The sequence below is a fragment of the Trichosurus vulpecula genome, chromosome 7, assembly GCF_011100635.1.
Source record: "Trichosurus vulpecula isolate mTriVul1 chromosome 7, mTriVul1.pri, whole genome shotgun sequence".
Taxonomy (NCBI): domain Eukaryota; kingdom Metazoa; phylum Chordata; class Mammalia; order Diprotodontia; family Phalangeridae; genus Trichosurus; species Trichosurus vulpecula.
The window spans coordinates 252,939,596-252,961,421 of NC_050579.1; the positions used below are offsets into that span (position 1 = coordinate 252,939,596).

At 38.6% G+C, this 21,826-nt stretch overlaps 1 protein-coding gene across 2 annotated transcripts in view; it reads right to left on the bottom strand.

Annotated features, from left to right (window-relative positions):
• C7H6orf89 (chromosome 7 C6orf89 homolog) overlaps window positions 1-21,826 on the bottom strand; it is a 48,320-nt gene that overhangs the window by 15,205 nt on the left and 11,289 nt on the right. For both annotated transcript variants that reach the window (XM_036769201.1, XM_036769202.1), the window contains exons 2-3: window positions 18,590-18,797; window positions 17,643-17,868 (exon numbers count right to left, since the gene is read on the bottom strand). In XM_036769201.1, coding sequence (XP_036625096.1) covers window positions 17,643-17,868; window positions 18,590-18,797 — 434 coding nt within the window. The remainder of the gene's footprint in view (window positions 1-17,642; window positions 17,869-18,589; window positions 18,798-21,826) is intronic.

A 21,826-nucleotide genomic window follows, 5' to 3' on the forward strand; every position in this document is an offset into this window, starting at 1 on the left:
TGCAATATGTAATGTGTTTCTGAGGCAAACATAAGATTCAGTTATATTTCGTTACCATGGTTTAAAAAAAAAAACCCTACCACAAAAAATGCTTCATCATCTCTTTTCTTTCTTGATCTAAAGTTTTATCCCAAGGGGAGTTAGGTGGCTCAGTTCAAATCTAGCTTCAGACACTTGACAGTTACTAGCTGTGAGACCCTGAGCAAGTCACTTAACCCTAACTGCCTTGAAAAAAAAGAAAATTGGAAAGGTGTTTCTGGACACAAGATAGAAAAAGAAGCATACATTTTTAGATAAGGCCACTTTGTGGATTTGATTGTTACAACCCCCCACCTCCCTTCTTGTGTTCTTAACGGGAGGAAGAAAGGGAGGTTAATGAAAGGTGGAGTTAGTAACAATGCAATATGTAATATAATAATAGGAAAAATGATATCTTAAAGGGCCATTGTAATGTTCTGTGCAAACATACACAAGGGAAGTCCAATTACTAACATGACAAGCAGAACTGTTTTGAAATGAAAGTAGTAGAATCTATAGTTTCATATGCAATCCTATTATTTTTGCATGTTTTGACTTACATATGGAAATCCTATTTATTGGTGTTTAAACTTAGTAACCAATTCAAAAAAGTTATAATTCAAAAAAATTAAAAAATAAGTTTTAGCCTGAACAATATAGCCATGCTATATTCTAAGGGTAATTCAAATAGAGGTTAAATTTTGCTGTTTCAGTACCCTCTAGTCTTAACTATGTAGGTCCAGCCACCAGTAGTTTAGTGGTCACAGTAACTCTCAGTAGAGATTTATTCCCTACATAAAGTGCTAGGTATCTCAGAGATTAACAAGGAAAACATGGTCGCTGACCTCAGGGGTTTCATATTATAAATATGAAACTGATATATTTGGTCACATAAGTTAGTTTCAAACAATGTAGAGAAGTGGACAGATTACTAGACTGTGAACCAGGAGGCTCAGATTCTAGGCCTGGCCCTGCCTCTGACTGGCACTTTGATACTGAGTGAGTCATTTTCCTCCATGAGCTTCAGTCTTCTCATCGTAAAGGTAAGAGGTTCACCTAGATGATTTCTAAGGAAGATCACAATTACAAAACCCTGACTCCAAGCTATTCTCACGTGGTACCTGTTAACAACGTAGAACGCAAGAGTCAAACAAAATAAGGAAAATGGGTAGTGCATTGTAAATATAGAGTCTAAATTTTGACCTTGGTGAAGTAACCAGCAGTCGTATGAGAAGAAAAAGGGGCTCTCTGACCATACTGGCTGCTGGGCATCAAGAAAATTGGGTTTTTCTCCTGGTTCTGCCACTAGTCTCTGGACCTGAGTTTCATTACCTGTTAAAATAAAAGGGTTGGATGGAGTGGTCTCTAAAAGCTCTTCCGTCTCTACTATTCTATCCACTATAAGCCAAATATAAATGGCTAACATTAACCGTTCTCTTCACCCAAGTTCTCCTCCCTCCATTTCTTTTCTCTTCTTCTTCATCTTTCTCTTTCTAGCTTCAGTTCTTTCCAACAGCCTTTTCTCACCCCCTCCCAACCATTTCTCTCTTTCCCTATTGCTATCCTCATGTTTTGTCTCTTTATTCTCTTTGCTGCTCTCTTTCCCATCTCTTCTTCTCCCTGAACCACATACCTACTTTTCTCATCTCACTTGGCAATGCCCTCCCCCTAGTTCAAGCCCTCATCAGTTCTAATAGGCCAAAAGACTTGCAATTGGTTTCCCTGCCTCAACTCTCTCCCTCTCCAATTCTTCCTCCATACAGGTGCCAATGTGATTTTCTTAAAGCATAGGTCTGATCACGTCACTTTCCTACTCAATAAAATCCAGGAGCTCCCTAGAGGACCTCTAGGATCAAATAGAATTTAGCATTTAAGGCCCTTCACAATCTAACCCCAATCTACCTTACTTTCCAGACTTATGCATATTCTCCTCCCTCATTCTACAGTCCTATTAAACTGGTGGTCTTGTTTCTCACTTGGAACACTCCCATCTTTTCTCCGGTTGCCTTTGCATGGCTTCTCATCCATGCCCAGAATGCACTCCCTCTCCGAATGTCCTTCCCTTCAAAGTCTGCTCAAGTACCGCATTCTACATGAGGCCTTTCCTGATCTCCAAATTCCTAGCACCCTCCCTCTCAAAGTTGCCTTGTATTTATTTTGTGTACATTCTGTATATATAAATAAGCTAAAACACTGGACATGGAAGCAGGAAAACCTGAGTTCAAATCCTACCTCAGACACTAGCTGTGTGACCCTGCAGTTTTCTCATCTGTAAAATGGTAATAATGATACCTACCTTCCAGGGTTCTGAGGATCAAATGATACACGTAAAGTGATCTGCAGACTTGAAAGCCCTATAAAAATCATTATTGCATACATCCTGTCACCCCTAATGGAAACTGAATTCTTTTAGGGCAGGCATTGTTTCACTTGTGTGTATCCTCAGCTCTAACAGCTCCTCACACACAGTAGATACCATTAACAAACGCTCCTTGTTTGACTGATTTATGTCTCTTCTAACTTGTTTTTCATTCTAGCTTGTCCTAAACTTTTCCCTCCTTTTGGGGGAGCTGTAGAGGCAGTATGGCAGGTGCTTTGAGTAGGAAGATGTGAGTCCAAATCCCAGCTATATGATCCTGGACATATCACCTAACCATTACATGCCTCATAATAAATCTAGGATTAATCTACTCAATCAAAGATAGGCTGTGATTTTCATTTGTGAAGGGAGTTCCCACACTGGGATTTGCCCCAGCTGAGTGTCACATCTCAGTGTTACATGGCACATCTACCCCTTACAGTTTTCTGCCTTTTATTTTTTTTCTTCTATTGCTACCACCTAGTGGTAAAGATTATAAACTACAGCATCACAAGGAAGAGGAAGGTTAACCTCAGTTTATGTCTGACTGAGTCGCAGTTAAGTTTTCTAAACATTATCAACTGTTCCACATGACTTACACGGATAAGGGCTGACTATATGGTTTTTATGTGTTATTGTTTTTTACAGTCAGAGAGGGGAAAAGGTACAAGAACTAACTACCTTTTCCTTAAGACTTGGGAAAGTTTGAAAAGAATGTTATTTTAGAATCAAACCCCCAGAAAGGTGCTATGCAGATTAAGGCAGCATTGGGGGTTGTCAACCAAGACAACCAAGCTTAGTTTGGAGCCGGTTGTCATTTGCAGCAACTTTCCCTTCTAATGATCAAAAGATAATGCTCAAAATAAAACCCATGTGCCAATTTCTTCCAACCACCCATGACGAGAAACCACAAACAAGTTCCTACTAGAAAACAGAGAAAGCAGATCTGAATGGGCAGATTCATCAGGAGCCATGAGAAAGAGGATACAGAAAGGGCAGACAAGTCAACACTGTGGGCACAGAGACCTCTGGTTTGCACAATCCTGAAAGTGTTCCTCTTGGAAAGCCCACCATATCTCAATAATAACTTACTTTGTGATTCAGAGATAAGAACTTAAATCACAACACCAGTTTCAAGCCTTGGTGTTGGTTTTCAGACTTCTGCCTTGCAGCAGAGGATGAAATCACCTAACACCTGATTTGAAGCCTCTTTGTTGTTTTTCCTTCCCAGAACCCTGTCTGCTCATTTGTTCTCTTTTCCCATCTCAGTGTTGTTTGGCAGCCAATGTCTTGCTTCTGAGGCATAGCTCTTCCCCAAATCACATGATCTTGTTTTGACAGTGGGTCCCATTGTGTATTATTGCATTAAAGGAATGACTCTCCCCAAGCAGCTGGGCCAAGGTCTCATTTTCCCCCTGACAAACATTCTCAACAGCTGCGCACTTCTATATGCCTGATAGATTAGACCAGAGTAACAAACAGATAAATTAATTATTCAACAATCATTTTTGTTTACATCAGCTCCACAGAGAATACCAGAAAAGATAAAATGCACATTGTAAAAAAAAGAAATTAAAAACTCTATGTAAGAGAGTAAGCATGTAGTAATTTTAAATAGCTCACATTTATATATTTAAATAGAACAAGGTGGGAGAACGCAGCCTGTGAAGTATATAAGACCAAGAACCATTTTTGGTTAAAGGATATGAACATATTGAACTTATCATATATCTAAAAAGAAAAGCAAGCTGTACATAATCGGAGTCATAGTTTCATGTACAAGACTCTCTGGAACTGCTCATTTTAGCTGAGATTTGTTAGGTTCATAATTTTTAAATAGGAAAAAAAGGATATGAACAAATAGTTCTTAAAAGAAGAATTGCAAACTTAACAAATATAGGAAAGATTGCTCCAAAGGACTAATGCGAGAAATACAAAATAACTGAGCTTTTACCTCACATCCAGCAAATTGATGAAGATAAGAAAAAATGGAAATAGTTAATATTGGAGGATTTGCAGAAAGAAAGGTACAGTAAAATATGGTTAGAGCTCTGAATTGGTTTAACTATTTTGTAAAGCACTTTGGAATTATGCTAAGAAAATGACTAAAATGTCCAGACCTTTGACTCAGAAATCACACTGCTAGGCAAACACTCAAAGGAAGTGAAAAATAGAAAGGTCCCATATACGTCAAAATATTTATGGTGGCACTTTTTCTGGTAGCAGCAAAGACCTGAAATCAAAGCAGATGGCCATAGAAGACTGGGGATAAGTTGTGGTATATATAAGAATGTGCCTCCTACTTTTCTTTGCAGAGGTAGGGGGCAATGAGTATGGAACAATTCATATACTGTTGAACTGGGTTGAAATGCTACAGATTTGCTGAACTTTTTTATTCTTATAATAAAGGATGGCTCTCTAGGTGGGAAAGGGATATATTAGAAGGGTGATGTAAAAATAAAATTTTTCAATAACTTGTTGAAAAAAGTACCCTTTAAGGTAGCTTCCTTGCTTAAACAAATGCCAACACAGGGCACCAAAATAATTTTTTTTCTTCAAGAAATCATGAAATAGGAGAGATGTCAGAGGACTAGGAATGAGTGAATATCCTGATTTTTTTAAAAGATAAATTTGTCAGGCATGGTAGCTCACGCCTAAAGTCCTTGCCACTGGGGGAGGCTATAGGCTGAAACCAATAAAATTTAATAAAACATTTAAATAAATGTAAAATTCTGCATTTGGGCTTTTTAAAAATCAACTGTAACATACTAGAAATTTGGCTTGATGGCAGTTCATATTTAAAAAAAAAAAAAAGGCCAAAGGATTTTTTAGCTAACCACAGGCTCAAGATCAATATGGTCTGTGTGAAAGTGCTATTAAAATGCTAATGCAATCTCAGCCTGTACTTGTAGAATTAAGGGGGTTAATAGCCATCCAGTAATCCCTGACCATCAGATCACATCTGAAATACTGATTCAGTTCTGGTGTCATCTATAGTAAACACCATCTTTAGAGATACACTGACAAATCAGGGAGCATCAAGAGGAAAGTAACCAGGACGGTGAAGAGTCTGGAAATCATGACATAAGGGATGGCCAAAAGAATTAAGGAAATTTAGCCTGAAGATAAGAGAAGGCTTATGGGGGAATAACAGCTGCCTTTAGAACAGGACTAGACATCTTTTCCTCCAGAGGGTAGAAGTAGGAAAAATGGGTGGCAATTAGGATAGTCTAGCAATAAAAAGGGCTATCTTTTGAAGAAATAGGCAGTCATTAGAAGTATCAAAACATTAAATGTCTTCATTTGAGTTGATATCTTATACACTCCTATAATAATGATATCTCACACACAGATAGCACTTTTAAGGTTTGCAAAGCACTGTACATACATTATCTCATTTGAACCAAGTTTCTTGAGATCTTGCTACACCATCCACATCCAAGAGTCCCTTTCCTAGTCTGGCATACTGCCAGTTGGGGTACCAGATTCAATGGTGACTAACAGATTTTTTTGCTGATTTAGCAAGACCTAGAGAAGTACTATTCTGGAAGACTTACTAGAAAAGCAAACATTAATTCCACTTCTTTTCTATATAGAATTTGGGGTGTTTAGTAGTGGTTTTTCTACACTGCGTTTCTTTAACATACACTACAAAACAAAATTAAAATGCTGTGGTATAAAGTTCAAATCTAGAACCGTAATGAAATCCAATGTCATGGAGCAGGTGTGGAATGTTAGTTCCTTGATTCACTCTCTTCATTCCTACTTTCCCTTTTGGCAGTTCTGGAGGCACCAACAAGTACACTATCCATCTTTACTCTTAATGTATCCTCCTGTTTAGTGGTCACTCCTAACTCAAGCGCCAGGGCCCTCTTTTTCCTTTTTCCAAGTCCCTCTCCAAATCCTAGGGCCAACTCTCTTCAAAGTCCCTCTCGTAAGGATGATGGGGAAAAACACCTGCTGTTAATAAAAGATTCTGTAGCTATGACAGGAACTGTTTCATAGACATGATCCCCAACCCAAGTATTTAGGTCTGGATTAACCCCAAACCCATTAAAGAAGCCTGACTGCTTCAAGAGGTCATGGCTATCCTCCCGCTGCTGGAGTTTTAGAAAAACAATGGGAGCAAAAGGGTAGATCAGATTTCTTCCAAACACATCCCAAACATCCCCTAATGTCCTGATTTCCTGAACTGCTAAAAATCCCAAGACTTCTGATTGCTTCAGCACTGTAGAAAATTCTCATCTTTTTGGTATCTAGAGGGGGAGTATTTCCTAGCTCCATTTCTGGAAAGTAGTAGTATCCAAGAGTCCTATACCTAATCTTCAAAATGCCCCCTTCCCTGCATTCTCCTTCAACTCAAGGGCCTCCAACCACAGTATGTTCTTGATTTCTTTCCCCCAGAACTACCCAGAATTCAGAAGAACAATAAGTTTTGAAATACCACTTTGGGAAATATCAAGGGGAGAACACTATAGTAGGGAGTGAAAAGCGGTCAGCTAGGGAAATAAGGATTTCAGATCAAATGAACCCTATTTCACTGACCTGGTCAGAATTAGTTCTACATAGAAGGCGTGCAGCGACTTACGCACTTAATCATACCTATAAAAGAGGGCAGAGCACTTAGTGAGACCAAGAACTTCATTGTGGACTATAGTCAGAGACCACCAAACTCAGTATCTCAGTATCCTTTTGCTATTCTGACTCTAGTTTTTCAACTAACAAGATTTATTCCTACTGGGAGAAATTTCTTAAATTATCCAGGAATGTTTTGGGGTTTTTTTCCCCACATACCACCCACATATGCTTTAGTTAATTAAAGGGTCCTTTTTCACCAACCTGTTCAGAGTCAATTCTACCCCGAAAATGGATAGGGACTCACTTCTAGCCACTGAACTGAACTTTCAAATTTGTATTTTTCAGAAAGCACTTTGCCACTAGCAACAAGCCATTCTTGGTGTTTCACTAGTTATGAAACACAGCTCTTATTTCTGGCACTTATAAAGCTGTTTCAACTATGAACTGCAAAACAAAGCCATGGTCTGGTATTCCTAATTCTTACCAGGATATGAAATTCATTTTTACTGTCAGTAAGGAATTTAAAAAACAATTCCCTGGACTAAATATAGGCCAAAGTAAAACTTCAGAAATGAAACCACCCTTCTCTGCAAATTGCCCAATTTGGAGAGAAGTAAAAGATAGAGGAGGGTCCTGGGCCTATTACTTGCTCTCAGGCAGCTGGAGAGTTGTTTACAAAAGGACTCACTGAGGTTGGGCTGATGATGTACAACAACTAATCCTCTAGGATTTCTAGTTAACAGGACAAGCCACATGCAGAATAACCTAATGACATTCAGCCAGAAAGCAAAAGCTTTTGTTTTAGAATAAAATACTCTGGGGATACAGGAGGTCGGGATGGTAGGAAGGGAATGTCATTTACTCCCTCACTGCCTACTTTTAGGAGGCCTTCCTTAGGCAGAAAGCTAAATCCACAGGGAAGAAGATCCTTAGGCAGAAAGCTAAATCCACAGGGAAGAAGATCCTCATTCCTCCCAACCCCAACACACCTAAAAGAATGCACAGTAGAAAAACACCTTCATAAAGAGAACTTGGAAATCAAGCTATTATTTGAACTGTGCCCAAGAGCAACTTTGCAACACCTGACACACCATTTGCTATCCTCACTAGTACACGGTAAATATAAAAATGTCTGAAATGAGGCTGAACTCTATAATCCACTTTATATTGTCCCTTTCTGGTTTCTCTGGGATGTAGACTGCCTATATTTCAGATGACCTCCCTTCAATGATATGGGCCTGGGTCTGTTTTATAAATCCTGGAGATCGAAGAGACTTTGAAAGATCAAAATTTTACAAAGTGTTTTGCTTTAGGAAGCATCCTATTTGAACCAAATAAAACAAGCAATAATCTCACTTATTTTCAGAGACTTCCAGAGACATAGTCTTCAGTAACCCAAAACATTTTGTTTCTTAGAGACTCAACACTTTAAACAAAAACACACTTTCCAGAATCAACAGAACCTTCCAGTAAATAAAGACTTACACATACGAAGCCCTGCTACTATAATGCCTGGGCTTCACTGGGTTTCCATACTCTGTACAGAGTTGTATAGATAAAACAGTGACATGTACACGTTACTGTCTCTTTACCTATGTTGCATGTTGTATTTTTTGCATGTACAAAGAAGAGTTAAGAATCTTTTCTCTGAGCTTTATAAAAGGATTCAGGAAACCCTTGGGGATGAATTACTGCAAACCAGATTTCTGACCCAGGTAGAGACAGGGGCTCTAGCCAAATCTCTCCTTTTCTACCAAATCAGCTGCTCAGTCTACTTGCCTACACCTAGATGCCACACCTTCTGCAATACTTGTGCTTTTCATCTCTTGACTCAATCAAACTTATTTTTTTTTGTGGACCCTGCACTTGTGGTCCTACTACTTCCAAGGTGGAGAAAACTTTGGATCATGAACTACGATCCTTAATTCTCAATGGGTGAGAAATGATGAGAACAATGGAACCTACGTGTATGTATTTTAAATGTGGACCCTGAACTTAGTTCACAAACCCAGAAACTACTGAAAGAGCACATAAAATGACTAGAAGGCTAGAATAGCTAGGAGGAACAAAGGGAAATGAATGGCAAGAGCAACGATCAGGCAGGAGACCCGCTTACCTCGCTAAGGCCTAGTTTCTTCTTTTACAAAATGAGAAGGCTTGGGTTGCATGATCTCAAAGACTCAGAATTGGGGGTGGGGGGGGGGGTTATTTCCAACATTAAAATCTTACCCTACCACAGATGTGAAAGGTGAGAAGGATGCACCAACAGGGCAAAGTGTGAAGAAAAAGAAATTCCTGGAAAAAAAAAAAACAGAAGCACTGGGAGCACTGTGAATCAAGAGAGCAAACACTAAGTTAATCAGTGTGTGGACTTAGTGGAGAATAGACTGAGAAGCTGGCTAACCCATGAATTTCTTATGCATCTAGCCTAGGAAAGGTTTTAGAAATGTTATGTTTATGTTCTTCATAAATAACACTGTATTTCTCATCTTGGTGCCTTTACATAGACAGTTCACTACCTCCCCCCTCCCTGCCCCAGCAGAAGAGAAACCACATATATCTCTTTATTCACTAACTGTGCTGTGTTCCTGAAATTTGCCCACTGTTCTTATATTTTAAGAAAGTTTGTTTCACTTTAAACTGCAGGCTGAGTGTGACGTCAATGATTAGTCATGATAGACGAGGGTTACTGAAGAGAATTAAGGGAAAGAGATTTGATAAAAAAAAAAAAAATTGAAATCTAAAAAAGAAAGCCCCTCTTTTGTTCCTTAGGTGCTGGCAGTGATGGGGCCATCTCCAGTCGTCCTGATCTATATCTTACCACTGGACCCTGATGGCTCCGGAGGAGAAAGCAAGGCTGGTGACTTTGCACAGCCCTCCCTCACTTAAATCCAATTCACTTGCAAGTCATGGCATCATCTTCCTAATATCATGGTCCTCTTTGAGAACAAAGGACAAACAACAACAGCTGGAAGTAAACAAGATCATCATCATGTGGTATTTTCATTTTTTCTATTTCTATCCTTAATGCCTAGCATGTAGTTGGCACTTAATAAGCATCTGTTGGTTGATCAGATGTAGGAAACCGATATAGAGGTACACCTGGCATTTTGTCATTTCTGATAGTCATGAGCAACCATTACGTGGGGTGCAATAAATATATGATGCGGTAAAGACGAGAGAGGGGCAGCCTAGCCTTTAAATGATTACAGTTACTGGGATCTAGACTTCCTCCTTCATATGGCTGTACAAACAACATTCAGATACTTGTATTTCCTACAGCCATCATGCTAATGATACATTTGTTTGAAAGACTATCCTAATTATTTTCTTATTATAACATCTAAAATAAAACATATTGTTAAAGAGCAATCAGTTTTAACTGCCCTTTCCTTCCTATAGCCTCAACATTGTCAGCACCTTCTGATACCTACTTCTCCCTCATGAGAGTTACTACTTAATCCTGACATGAATATGCCTTCTCCAATTTCTTTTCAAGAACTATTCAAAATACTTAGTTGTGTCTTTCTATTCCTTCCCAGAATTATTACACATAGTAATTAATGGACCATATTTAGAAAGCCACAAACATATATTCACAAGTTAGAACAGCACTTTAGCTGAAGCAACCAAAATAAAATTCTTAAACCACACCATCCTACTCCTCCCTTCTTGACTAAACAAAATGGACTCATTTTACTTCCATTTGCGTAAGGCCAGAGTATTTATTAGGAGGAGGGTGGATGATCTGGCTTGTTAACAATATCCTAATGTTTCTTGAATGTTAAAATTTTGGTCCAGGGAATTTCATATTCCAAGCCAGATGATGAATAATTATAGGTTCCCTAAATGTGCCAGTGTTTACTTTGAGGAAGACTGGTAAAAGTAAAGTGAATGCCACTGGACAGGATCTAAAAAACTGCTAAGTTGATCTTGGGTACCAAGGAGCAGAAATCACTTTTCAGGGTTTTATCTGAAAGAGAGAAAACTCTACAGAAGACACTGTGTCCTTTTGTTGTTGTTGTGCCATTTCATACGTTCGACTCTCTGTGACCCCATTTGGGGTTTTCTTGGCAAAAATACTGGAGTGGTGTGCTATTTCCTTCTCCAGCTCATTTTACAGATGAGAAAACTGAGACAAACAGGATTAAGTGACTTACCCAGGGTCACAAAGCTAGTAAGTGTATGAAGCCAGATCTGAATTCAGGAAGATGAGTCTTCCTAACTCCAGGTCCAGGACTCTATCCACTTAGCCATCTAATTGCCCTAGCTGTGTTATGAAGAACTTTTTTAAAAATGAATAAAGACACTGATATTTATCACCTCTGTGGATGACCTAAACCTTGGAGGTCTAGTTAATCAAATAGATAACAGAATCAGGATCCAAAATGAACCCAACAGGCTGGAATGATGTTTCAAATTAAACAGGCCTAAGCGTGAAGGTTAAAAAAATTTAATTGTTCTATACAGGACAGGGTAGATGTAATGATACTGGTTCACAGGAAATAGACTTTGAGATTTTAGTGGACTAAAAACTCAAAATTTTGCCTTGATTGCCTTGGCACCCCAAAAGCCTAATGTGATCTTGGGCAACAGTAACAGGAGTATAATTCATAGAATAAAAACAGTAAAAGAAGTTCATTTTTACATAAAGTTTTAAAGTTTATAAAATACTTTCCCTATAACAACCATGTGAAGTAGATAGGGAGATTACAATTTTACTGTACTTTTAGGTTGGTCATACCATATTTAGAGTATTGTGTAGCTTTGAGTACCATATTTTAAGAAAGACATTAACAAACTAGAGTAACTCCAAGTGACTGGGATGGCAACTAGATCGAGAAATCATGCCATGAAAAACTAAAGGAATTGTTTAGCTGGAAGAAGGTGACATAGGGGTGGGGGGGAGTGAGAGAATGACAGGGTTGTTGTTTTTAATATCTGAAAGGCTATTATTTAGAAGAGGGATTGGCCTTATTCTGTGAGGTTTCACAGCAGAACTGGGACCAAGGAATGCAAGTTACAGGGAGGTAGATTTTAGCCAAATGTAAGGAAGAATTTTCTAAAAATGAGATTTCTCAAAAATGAAGTGAGCTGCCTCTGAGTTAGTGAGCTACCCAAACACATTAGGAGTTCAAGCAATGAATGAAGGGATGTTAGAGAGGGAATTCCTGCACTAGGTTGAATTAACATAATAAAAATTATAATAATAACCGATAATTATATTCAGAAGCCTTAGCATGATGTTTTATGTTTAGGAAAAGATGTTTTCTTTTGAATAACATTTTCAAAAAAGAATGGATTATATGTATGACGTTAACAATAGTCCATTCATATTGCATTTTACAGTTTATACAGTAACACACTCACAATAATCCTGTAAGACACTGTAATGTCCTATTGCCTGAATATGAGTGCACTTGAAATTTCTGTCATGGTTTTTTTGAGTTTTTCTTTCACTTCCTCTACATCTTCTTTCTCAGTGACCAAATCAGTTTTCATGGTAATAATCTTCTCTAAGCAGATATGGGAAACAGTTATGCAGAATATCCGAGATTGACATTCACCCTGCATATTTCCACTGGGCTAGAACTAACTGTCATGTTTTATACAATCTTAACTTGGAATGGTGTGAATGAGAATACATGGGACCACTTTAGGGAATTCATGATTTGCACTAATCAGGACCTTACCATATTCAGGGCTGATGGCTCCTGAGCTCCATTTCCACATCAGCAACTAGCTGTCTTATAGGCATTCAGACTCAACACGTTCACAACAGAATACGTTATCTTTCCCCAAAGACTACTCTCTCTTCTTAACTTTCCTATCTCTGTCAAGGGCACCACAAATGCTTTCAATCCCACTCAGTTGCCAAGGCATTGATTCTACTGCCACAATCCCTCTCACATCTGTTCCCTTGTCTCCACTCAGATGGTCACCATCTTAGTTCTGGCTCCGAACAGCAAGCTCTTGCCCAGACTACTGCAATAGCTTGCTAAGTGGTATCCCTGCTTCAAGCCTCTCCCTTCTCCGAGCCATCAGTCTCACAGCTGACAAAGTGAATCTTAAAGTACAGACCTGCTCAAAAGGCTTTAAAGGTTCCCCATAGCCTCCAGGGCAAACTACAAACTCCTCTGCCATTTAGAGTCCTTGGTACTCTGGCTCTAGCCCATCTTCTTTTCAGCCTTGATACATAATGCTCCTTTTCCCAAACTCTGTTCCAGCTTAACTGATGTTCCTCATACACAATATTCTGTTATCTATGCATTTTGTAAGGATATGTTCCCTCCCACTCCCCCATATATCTCATGTCTGGAATTCATTTTCTCCTCATTTTTGCCTTTTAGAATCCTTAATTTCCTTCAAGGCTCAGGCAGCTTGGTACCTCCTCTGACACCTCTCCTGATGCTTCTGACTGCTAGTATTTCTACCCAAAACAAAGCAACTTCATTATCTCATTTTTATTTTGTATACCTTTCTATCTATTTATTATCTGCATACATGTTGTTTCTCCCTCAACAGAATCATTATGTCATATTCCTGGCACCTAGAAGAATGAATGCCTGGCACATAGTGGGAACTTAACGTTTACTGACTGAATAAAGTAGCTAAGATAATTATTATCTTTCCCATTTTACAAACCAATCAGTAAAGCATTTATTAAATGCATATAATGTGCCAGGCACTGGGATAGGCACTGAGGAAACTTTGGCTCAGAGAAGTTGTGATTGAACCAAAATCTACAGTAAGGAGAAGAGCTATAAAAAAGTTAGTTATTATAATATGAACGATTTTTGTAAAACAACACTGGATTTGGTAACGAAAGACATAGATTTACATCATCTAGGCTCAACGTCTCCCAGCTGTATAATTTTGAGCAAGACTTGTAGGAGCATACATTAAGAGCTGGAAGGGGGAGCCAAGATGGTGGCTGGAAAGCAGGGACTTGTGCGAGCTCCCTGCCAGGTACCTCCAAAAACCTATAAAAAAGGCTCTGAACAAATGCTAGAACTGCAGAACCCACAAAACAGCAGAGGGAAGCAGGGATCCAGCCCAGGACAGCCTGGATGGTCGCTGGATGAGGTCTATCGCGCATGGAGCTGAGGGGAGCGGAGCCCAGCAGACCCTAGTGCCCTGAATCAGTGAGCTGTCTCAGTTATCAGACTTCTCAACCCACAAACACCAAAGACAACAGAGAAGGTTAGTGGGAAAAGCTGCGGGGGACAGAGTGAAAAGAGTTCGAGGCTTAGCCACTGCCCTGGGAGCGGCAGGTGTGGTGTAGCTACAGAACTACAGCTGCAGCTGCTTCCAGCCCCAGGCCCACCTGGTGGGAGGAATTAAGTGGCAGATCAGAGCAGAAGTGCAGAGCCTGCTTAATATTTGCATCAGGTCTGGGTTGGTGGTTCTTGGGGAAGGAGGAGTGCTGGGGTAGCAGAGCTGGCTGTATAGAAATAGCTCTGAAAACAACAGTGCATCCCCTCAAACGTGGAACAAAGTACTCTTTACTCTACAAGTAGTCATACCCTGCTGGAAAAACTCAAGGGTCAATTAACTTGGCTGGGAATACGGCCAGGAAGCGAAAATGGACTCAGATTCAGTCTCAGACTTTGGAATCTTTCTTTGGTGACAAAGAAGACCAAAACATACAGCCAGAAGTCAACAAAGTCAAAGAGCCTACATCAAAAGCCTCCAAGAAAAACCTGAACTGGTCTCAGGCCACAGAAGACCTCAAAAAGGATTTGGAAAAGCAACATAGAGAAGTAGAGGAAAAATTGGGAAGAGAAATGAGAAGGATGCGAGAAAATCATGAAAAACAAGTCAATGACTTGCTAAAGGAGACCCAAAAAAATACTGAAAAACATATTGAAGAAAACAACACCTTAAAAAATAGACTAACTCAAATGGCAAAAGAGCTCCAAAAAGCCAATGAGGAGAAGAAGGCCTTGAAAGGCAGAATTACCCAAATGGAAAAGGAGGTCCAAAACACCACTGAAGAAAATACTACCTTAAAAATTAGATTGGAGCAAGTGGAAGCTAGTGACTTGATGAGAAATCAAGATATTATAAAACAGAACCAAAGGAATGAAAAAGTGGAAGACAATGTGAAATATCTCATTGGAAAAACCACTTACCTGGAAAATAGAGCCAGGAGAGACAATTCAAAAATTATTGGACTACCTGAAACCCATGATCAAAAAAAGAGCCTAGATATCATCTTTCAAGAAATTATCAAGGAGAAAAGCCCTGATATTCTAGAGCCAGAGGGTAAAATAGAAATTGAAAGAATCCAGAGATCGCCTCCTCAAAAAGATCCCAAAAAGAAAACTCCTAGGAATATTGTCACCAAATTCCAGAGCTCCCAGGTCAAGGAGAAAATACTGCAAGCAGTCAGAAACAAACAATTTGAATATTGTGGAAAAACAATCAGGATAACACAGGATCTGGCAGCTTCCACATTAAGGGACTGAAGGGCTTGGAATACGATATTCCAGAGGTCAATGGAGCTAGGATTAAAACCAAGAATCACCTACCCAGCAAAACTGAGTATCATGTTCCAAGGCAAAATATGGATTTTCAACAAAATAGAGGACTTTCAAGGTTTATCAGTGAAAAGACCAGAGCTGAATAGAAAATTTGACTTTCAAACACAAGAATCAAGAGAAGCATGAAAAGGTAGACAAGAAAGAGAAATCACAAGGGACTTACTAAAGTTGAACTGTTTTGTTTACATTCCTACACGGAAAAATGATGTGTATGATTCATGAGACCTCAGTATCATAGTAGCTAAAAGGAATATGCATATATATGTGTCTATGTATGTATATATGTAGCTATATGTATATATATGTGTGTGCATGTGTATATATATATGTATATACGTGTGTGTGTATATATATATGTGTGTGTATGTGTGTGTGTATATATATATGTATATATATATAGACAGGGCACAGGGTGAGTTGAATATGAAGGGATGATATCTAAAAAAATAAAATCAAATTAAGGGATAAGAGAGGAATATATTGAGAGAGGGAGAAAGAGAGAGATAGAATGGGGTAAATTGTCTTGCATAAAAGTGGCAAGAAAAAGCAGTTCTGTAGGAAGGGGGCAGGTGAGGAAGAATGAGTAAATCTTGCTCTCACTGGATTTGACCAGAGGAGGGAATACCATACACACTCAATTGGGTATCTTACCCCACAGGAAAGAAGGAGGAAGAAGATAAAAAAAGGGGGGATGATAGAAGGGAGGGCAGACAGGGGGAGGAAGTAATCAAAAACAAATACTTTCGAAAAGGGATAGGGTCAAGGGAGAGAATTGAATAAAGGGGGATAGGTTAGGAAGGAGCAAAACATAGTTAATCTTTCACAACATGAGTATTGTGGAAGAGTTTTACATAATGATACGCATATTGCCTATGTTGAATTGCTTGCCTTCTGAGGGAGGGTGGGTGCGGAGGGAAGAAGGGAGAGAATTTGGAACTCAAAGTTTTAAAAACAGATGTTCAAAAACAAAAAAAAAAAGTTTTTGCTTGCAACTAGGAAATAAGATACACAGGCAATGGGGCGTAGAAATTTATCTTGCCCTACAAGAGAAGAAGGGAAAGGGGGATGGGAGGGGAGTAGGGTGACAGAAGGGAGGGCTGACTGGGGAATGGGGCAACCAGAATACACGCCATCTTGGAGTGGGCGAGAGGGTAGAAATGGGGAGAAAATTCATAATTCAAATTCTTCTGAAAATCAATGCTGAAAACTAAATATATTAAATAAATTAAATTAAAAAAATAAAAAAAATTAAAAAGAAAAAAGAGTTGGAAGGGACCTCAGGGGTCATCAAGTCCAAAGCCCTTATTTTAGAAATGAGGAAACTGAAGTCCTTGACAGGATCACACTAAGCTAGTAAGTGTCTGAAGCAGGCTTTGAACCCAGGTTTTTCTGATTCCACGTCCAGTATTCTTCCTATTATACCATGCTATCCTTTGCCTCAGTTTTCTCTCCTGTAAAATTAAGATGAAAATACTCATACTGCCTATACCACAAGGTTATGAAGAAAGCACTTTGAAGCCTTAAAAATCTACAGAAATATGAGTTATTATTATAACTGACATGGTGCTTTTATATGGTGCTTTAAAGTTTTCAAGAAAAATTCCCTAATTCACATTCTCTAACTAAAGAGCAGCTAGAAGGCACAATGGATAAGACAGCCAGGCCTGGCGTCAAGAAGACCTGCATTCAAGTAGGACCTCAGACATTTATCTCCTGTGTGACCCTGGGCAAGTCTCTTTATCCTGGTTGCCTCAGTTTCCTCATTTGTAAAATGGGGAAAATAATAGCACCTATCTCTTAGGGTAATTGTGAGGATCAAGTGAGAAAATGTATGTAAAGCACTTTACAAATTCTAAGGTGCTATAAATGACAGTCATTATTATCATCTACTAAATTATAGATGGTTTTCTATCTCTGCAGGGGGAAGAAGATCACAAAACTCCTCATTCACACATTATCGATGATATGCCCAACACTGTAATAGACACTGTGGTAAATGTGTGTATAAAAATGTGATACAGTCAAATCTTTCCTTTCTATGGGCAAATATTGTAATTAGCAGTAAAACTCCATTTTTTTTCTTTTCAATTCATCTGGTGTCTAGAAAGAGATCTGGCTCATAAGTAAATGTAACAATCTACCTGGGTATCCGTCGTCGCTTGGGGGCTCATTATAATTAGACAGAGGAACAAAGTCCTTATTTTCAAGCATATACTTCTTGGCAATGGGGAGGGACATCAGCCTGATGTGATGGATCAGAGAGCGCCAGGTGTGAGCCCCAGAGAGGACTGGTTCAGGTGGTAAAGGGCTACAGGGCTGAATCACAAAGTAGGCAGTGAGCAGGGTTAACCCCAGTGTGATCAGGACCTAAAAGTAAAAACAGACCAATACATAACTGTTGATGCAGCATCTTAAATAAACATTTTAAAATGCAAAGAAATGGATATTCTAGTGATGAGTTCAGGCAGGTTTACATTCAGAGTACAATCTACCATCATAGGTAACTCATTCATTTGGGGAAGGGTAGTAACTACTTATTTCTTGGAAAACATTTTGTTTTGATACAACCAGCACTTTGCAACCAACATCCTAATGATCCCTTGTAAAAAATACTCCCCCTCAAGGTCCAAGAAAAGGTGCATAATAATTTGATTGTGACTGATACTAAAGGTCATCTTCTACTTGTAGTTTATCAATTGCAAACAGAAAGGAAGGATAAAGGCACTTCACTTAAACCATCTCTGATAAGCTTTTTAGATAGGCATTATTTTAATTACTGAATATCCCACTTTAAGATTTTATTCTTAAAAAAAAAAAAGATTTGATTCTGGACAAATTTATATCACTATTCAAAAGAACACCCAGCTAATCAAAAATGCAAAGCTTTCAACTATGCCTCTAAACAAAGTATTCAGACTTACTAACAAGAGTATGCTCCAATTTCTCCAAGGAAAAGTAAACACAAAAAGGTTAAGTGACCTATATATTAGGGTCATACCTAATCAGTCTAACAATACTGTGGCAGAATATTTAAAGAGAAGTATTTATGCTCCTTCCACAACATGTCAAAGTTAGAACACAACTTTACCTTGTAAGCAACCATGAGCAGAGGATGTCGAGGTGGTCCCCTCTGTGGTTCATTCTTCTCTAGCAGCTGTTTGATAAACTTTTCAATTGCCTTCTCTGACATTCCACACTGATGTCCTGTCTGCCTCACTAAATCGATGGTCTCAGAAAGTTTATCATAGATGCTGAGCTCATTGGCAGCAAGATCCATGTCTTCCAATATAAAATCCCTACAACACATAACAAATTTTTAAAAAAAGTTTTCTAGATGTTGTTCATGCTGGGCTCACTTTTAAAAAATGCAATGATACTATTTGGATACAAACATTTCCCAATGGACAAACATTTCCCAAAGGACAATCAAAAAAATGCAATGATACTATTTGGATACAAACATTTCCCTATGGACACTACAAAATACATTCTGCAGTTAATGGCATGATTGCAACTGATAGTACATGTCACTTTGCACTTATGTGGTGTCACAATTGTCAAGAGAAAGGAGGATGTGCTTCGACTTTGATAATATGCTACCAATATCATCCTTGGTATTTGACCTTAGTTTTGTGGCTTCTTAGTACTAACTAACTAACTAACTATATGTGTGTGTGTGTGTGTATGTATATATATATATATAAAATTTAATATATATTTATATATTTTTATTTAATATTTATATATATATATGTATATTTTATATATATTTTGGCTCTGCTTTCTCTCTGGCTCACTGCATACAAATCTTCTCATGTTTCTATGAATTCTAAGTCATCGTACCAGCTCAGTAATATTTTGCTATACTTATATGCCATAGCTGTCCACTTATTCCACAATGGGCATTTTTTTTTAATGAGGAGATCTCTGGGTCAAAGGATACAAAACAGTTAATAACTTTTCTTGACTAATAACTAATTTTTTCCCACTACAGCTGAAGCAATGCAAAGCCTCACCTAAACACATATTTATTAATTGCCTAAGTGTACCAAGCACTGTGCTAAACCCTAGAAATACAAAGAAAGACAAATAACAATCCCTGCCCTCAGGGTGTTCAGTCTAATGGGGGAGATAACATGCAAACAAATAAGTACAAACTACATACATATGGGATAAATGGGAGATAATTTTTTTAAATCATTATTTATTTATTTTATATTTTTAGTTTTCAGCATTAATTTTCACAAGTGTTTGAATTACAAATTTTCTCCCCATTTCTACCCTCCTGCCCACTCCAAGATGGCATATATTCTGATTGCCCCATTCCCCAGTCAGCCCTCCCTTCTGTTACACCACTCCCCCCCATCCCCTTTTCCCTTACTTTCTTGTAGGGCAAGATAGATGTTTATGCCCCATTGCTTGTATATCTTATTTCCTAGTTGCAAGCAAAAACTTTTTGAGTATCTTCTTTTAAAACTTTTGAGTTCCAAATTCTCTCCCCTTTTCACTCCCCACGCACCCTCCCTCAGAAGGCAAGCAATTCAACATATGCCACATGTGTATCATTATGCAAAACCCTTCCACAATACTCATGTTGTGAAAGACTAACTGTATTTTGCTCCTTCCTATCCTAACCCTCTTTATCCAATTTTCTCTCTTGACCCTATCCCTTTTCAAAAGTGTTTTTGATTACCTCCTCCCCCTATTAGCCCTCCCTTCTATCATCCCCCCTTTTTTATCTCCTTCCTCCTTCTTTCCTGTGGGGTAAGATGCCCAATTGAGTGTGTATGTTACTCCCTCCTCAAGTCAAATCCAATGAGAGCAAGATTCACTCATTCCCACTCACCTGCCCCCTCTTCCCTCCCAACAGAACTGCTTTTTCTTGCCACTTTTATGTGAGATAATTTACCCCATTCTATCTCTCCCTTTCTCCCTCTCTCAATATATTCCTCTCTCACCCTTTAATATCATTTTTTAGATATTATCCCTTCATTTCACCCTGTGCCCTCTGTGTGTGAGTGTGTGTGTGTGTGTGTGTACACACACACACACACACACACACACACACACATTCCCTTCAGCTACCCTAATACTGAGGTCTCATGAATTATATACATCATTTTTCCGAGTAGGAATGTAAACAAAACAGTTCAACTTTAATAAGTCCCTTGTGATTTCTCTTTCTTGTTTACCTTTTCATGTTTCTCTTGATTCTTGTGTTTGAAAGTCAAATTTTCTATTCAGCTCTGGTCTTTTCACTGATAAACCTTGAAAGTCCTCTATTTTGTTGAAAATCCATATTTTGCCTTGGAGCATGATACTCAGTTTTGCTGGGTAGGTGATTCTTGGTTTTAATCCTAGCTCCATTGACCTCTGGAATATCGTATTCCAAGCCCTTCAGTCCCTTAATGTGGAAGTTGCTAGATCCTGTGTTATTCTGATTGTGTTTCCATAATACTCAAATTGTTTCTGGCTGCTTGCAGTATTTTCTCCTTGACCTGGGAGCTCTGGAATTTGGTGACAATATTCCTAGGAGATTTCTTTTTGGGATCTTTTTGAGGAAGCGATCTCTGGATTCTTTCAATTTCTATTTTACCCTCTGACTCTAGAATATCAGGGCTTTTCTCCTTGATAATTTCTTGAAAGATGATATCTAGGCTCTTTTTTTGATCATGGGTTTCAGGTAGTCCAATAATTTTTAAATTGTCTCTCCTGGATCTATTTTCCAGGTCAGTGGTTTTTCCAGTGAGATATTTCACATTGTCTTCCACTTTTTCATTCCTTTGGTTCTGTTTTATAATATCTTGATTTCTCATCAAGTCACTAGCTTCCATTTGCTCCAATCTAATTTCCAAGGTAGTATTTTCTTCAGTGGTGTTTTGGACCTCCTTTTCCATTTGGGTAATTCTGCCTTTCAAGGCCTTCTTCTCCTCATTGGCTTTTTGGAGCTCTTTTGTCATTTGAATCAGTCTATTTTTTAAGGTGTTGTTTTCTTCAGTATTTTTTTGGGTCTCCTTTAGCAAGTCATTGACTTGTTTTTCACGGTTTTCTCGCATCATTCTCATTTCTCTTCCCAATTTTTCCTCTACTTCTCTATGTTGCTTTTCCAAATCCTTTTTGAGGTCTTCCATGGCCTGAGACCACTTCATGTTATTCTTGGAGGCTTTTGATGTAGGCTCTTTGACTTTGTTGACTTCTTCTGGCTATATGTTTTGCTCTTTTTTGTCACCCAAAAAAAAAGATTCCAAAGTCTGAGTCTGAATCTGAGTCCATTTTCGCTGCCTGGCCATGTTCCCAGCCTTGAGTTGAACCTTGAGTTTTTCAG